We start from the raw sequence: 2,509 nt of genomic DNA, 5'->3' as shown, positions 1-2,509 counted from the left end.
AGTTGACATGATTCACTCTCTAATCCTAGTCCTTTATCTTTTCTAAACTTCACTAGAGATAGTTAGTAAAATTGAACCAAAAGGAAAACTGGCATGCCACACAAAATTCACATAAGCACAGAAGTTTAACCTTTCATAACAGCAAAAAAACTAAAAAGAGATTACAAAAAGGTACTCTCTCCGCTCGGAATTACTCGTCGAAGAAATGAATGTATCTAGATGTATTTTTGTTGTAGATACATCCATTTTTGTGACAAGTAATTCCGAACGGAGGAAGTAATTGTTTAGCTAAATTGAGTAATATGGAGGAATTTTCATTAAATAGGGTAAAACTTGTTACAAACGTGAAACTCATAAATAATGAAAATAACCTTTTTATTTTAGCAATCATGCAACCTTTATTGACTCCCATAGATGTTTAGGGGTATAGTTACATGATCATGAGGCACTCCAATCTAAAAGGAGAGCTTGTCTAGCTAAATTTTACGAGCTTCCACGTTACTCTGCCTGCTTTTCATATGGGTATAATATAACAGCACTCCTCAAAATCCTTCTTTAACTTTTTTTTAGGAGGTCGCGCTGCCGAGTGGCGAAGATAAGAGACGAGTGGGCCTAGATTTTTGTATCAGTAGAGAAAAACCTGGGCCACTGATCGGCAATCGAGAACCTTCCCCCTTCGGCGCCTAATCTGCTGCACTGCACTGCGGACTACACCGGCCCATAGAACTCCTGCAAACCCATCAGCATCACCCGTGCTCTGCAAAGGAATGGCGAGCCCAATGGTGGCAACCCCAATCCGCCTCAGCAGCCTCAGATACGCCCCTCCTTCCCCAGCACCCAGAGGACGGTTCGTGGCGGCGAGGGTGAGGGCGTCGGCGGAGGCGATGGCGACGGAGAAGCTCGGCGTCAGGGTGGAGCGCAACCCGGCCGAGTCCCGCCTCTCCGAGCTCGGCGTCCGCCAGTGGCCCAAGTAAGCCCCGCCCAATCTCTTCCGCTTAGTAGATCTTTCTTATCGGTTCATCGATGGTGATGCGGTGGCGCCTGCGTGCTTGTAGGTGGGGGTGCGATAAGAGCAAGTTCCCGTGGACCTACTCGGCCAAGGAGACGTGCTACCTGCTGCAGGGGAAGGTGAAGGTGTACCCGGACGGTGAGGAGGGGTTCGTGGAGATCGCGGCGGGGGACCTGGTGGTGTTCCCCAAGGGGATGAGCTGCACCTGGGACGTCACCGAGGCCGTCGACAAGCACTACAAGTTCGAGTAGCCTGCACCTACAGCGCTGCACGCACGGCCGGCCGCTGTGCTGCCTGCTGCCGCTACTAGCACTAGACTGAGGTATTTGTAGCCGGATTATGTTGTGCTCGAGTGTCTCTTCTCTTGTGGTGGAATAAAAAGACCAGACTAGTGGATTGTGTTTGTCCAACCTTCTCTGTGGTGTGTTCATGGCCTGGGCTCTGGAAGCAAACTGTGCATCGTCCGTATTTTGTTTCTTAGTAAGTAATTGCCCGTGCGTTGCAACTGGGGTACATAGACATGTCGCTAAAATTTCATTGAGTTCTTTACATAATAACTGTGTTTTAACATTAAAAAGGCTCTTTACCATCTATATCTCCCAATATGCAAAACAATTAGAATTGGGCGAATTGATACATACCATGCCGATTCAATTAGTAAAACCCATGTCTAATTTCAGAAGCTAATGGTCAAGGAGCTGGCAATTTTGTTTCTGAAAAGAAATGCTTGCATGTAGATCAGGGAAAAACCTTTGTCTAACTCTTCACCTGCTTCTCTCTTACACTTAGCTCTGAAGTCGCCACATCCTTCCTCTAAGGCCCGTGCAGCGCCAAATATTCAGAAACCTGACTGTTATCTGAAAACACGGAATTCACCAAGAGTATTGGCAACGAACAAAACACGGAATTCACCAAGAGTATTGGCAACGAACATGATGATAATTTGAAGTATAAAGTATACAAGAATATAACACGCATGTCTCACATAATTTGCAGTTCCCAACTGAGCCGGGGCACAACAAACTAGAATTACCTTTGCACAATGGCACAATACCATACTTCGTGGTAACAACTAACAACCTTATCGTTTTGGCCGAGATATTATAACCACTTTGGATCATTCCCTCTTAACAAAAATGCTAATGATCTTTCTCTGACTATAGTATCCTCACAAATTACTATTTCAGTTTTGCTAAAGAATATCTAGATGTGTCATAAATATTGCACATCTAAGTCCTATGCCATTGATCTTACGTGGAGATTCGTGTGGGTATTTTCTTTTTTCTTTTTCTTTTCCTTTTTATGCTTGATTGAGTCACTTAGATGTGCAATAACCAGGCACATTTATGCTTTAGCAAAACTGAAACTGTATTTTATTTCATATGCACTGAATCAACAGAAAAGATAGTAACCATTTTCTGAATATGTACGCACACAGGACCATCAATTAGATTCAGATATTGTAGTATCCTCACAATAACTATTTTATTTCATATGCAA

At 44.0% G+C, this 2,509-nt stretch overlaps 1 protein-coding gene across 1 annotated transcript; it reads left to right on the top strand.

The window, feature by feature from the left end:
* Positions 1–658: 658 nt before the first annotated feature.
* On the top strand, positions 659–1,444 carry LOC119364394. Its single transcript, XM_037629873.1, has 2 exons — positions 659–970; positions 1,056–1,444. The coding sequence occupies exons 1-2, from the start codon at positions 768–770 to the stop codon at positions 1,258–1,260; spliced, it is 408 nt and encodes a 135-aa protein (XP_037485770.1). The 5' UTR covers positions 659–767; the 3' UTR covers positions 1,261–1,444.
* The last annotated feature ends 1,065 nt before the right edge of the window (positions 1,445–2,509 follow it).

The sequence above is a fragment of the Triticum dicoccoides genome, chromosome 2B (assembly GCF_002162155.2).
Source record: "Triticum dicoccoides isolate Atlit2015 ecotype Zavitan chromosome 2B, WEW_v2.0, whole genome shotgun sequence".
Taxonomy (NCBI): domain Eukaryota; kingdom Viridiplantae; phylum Streptophyta; class Magnoliopsida; order Poales; family Poaceae; genus Triticum; species Triticum dicoccoides.
This window is presented reverse-complemented; position numbering and strand designations above follow the sequence as displayed.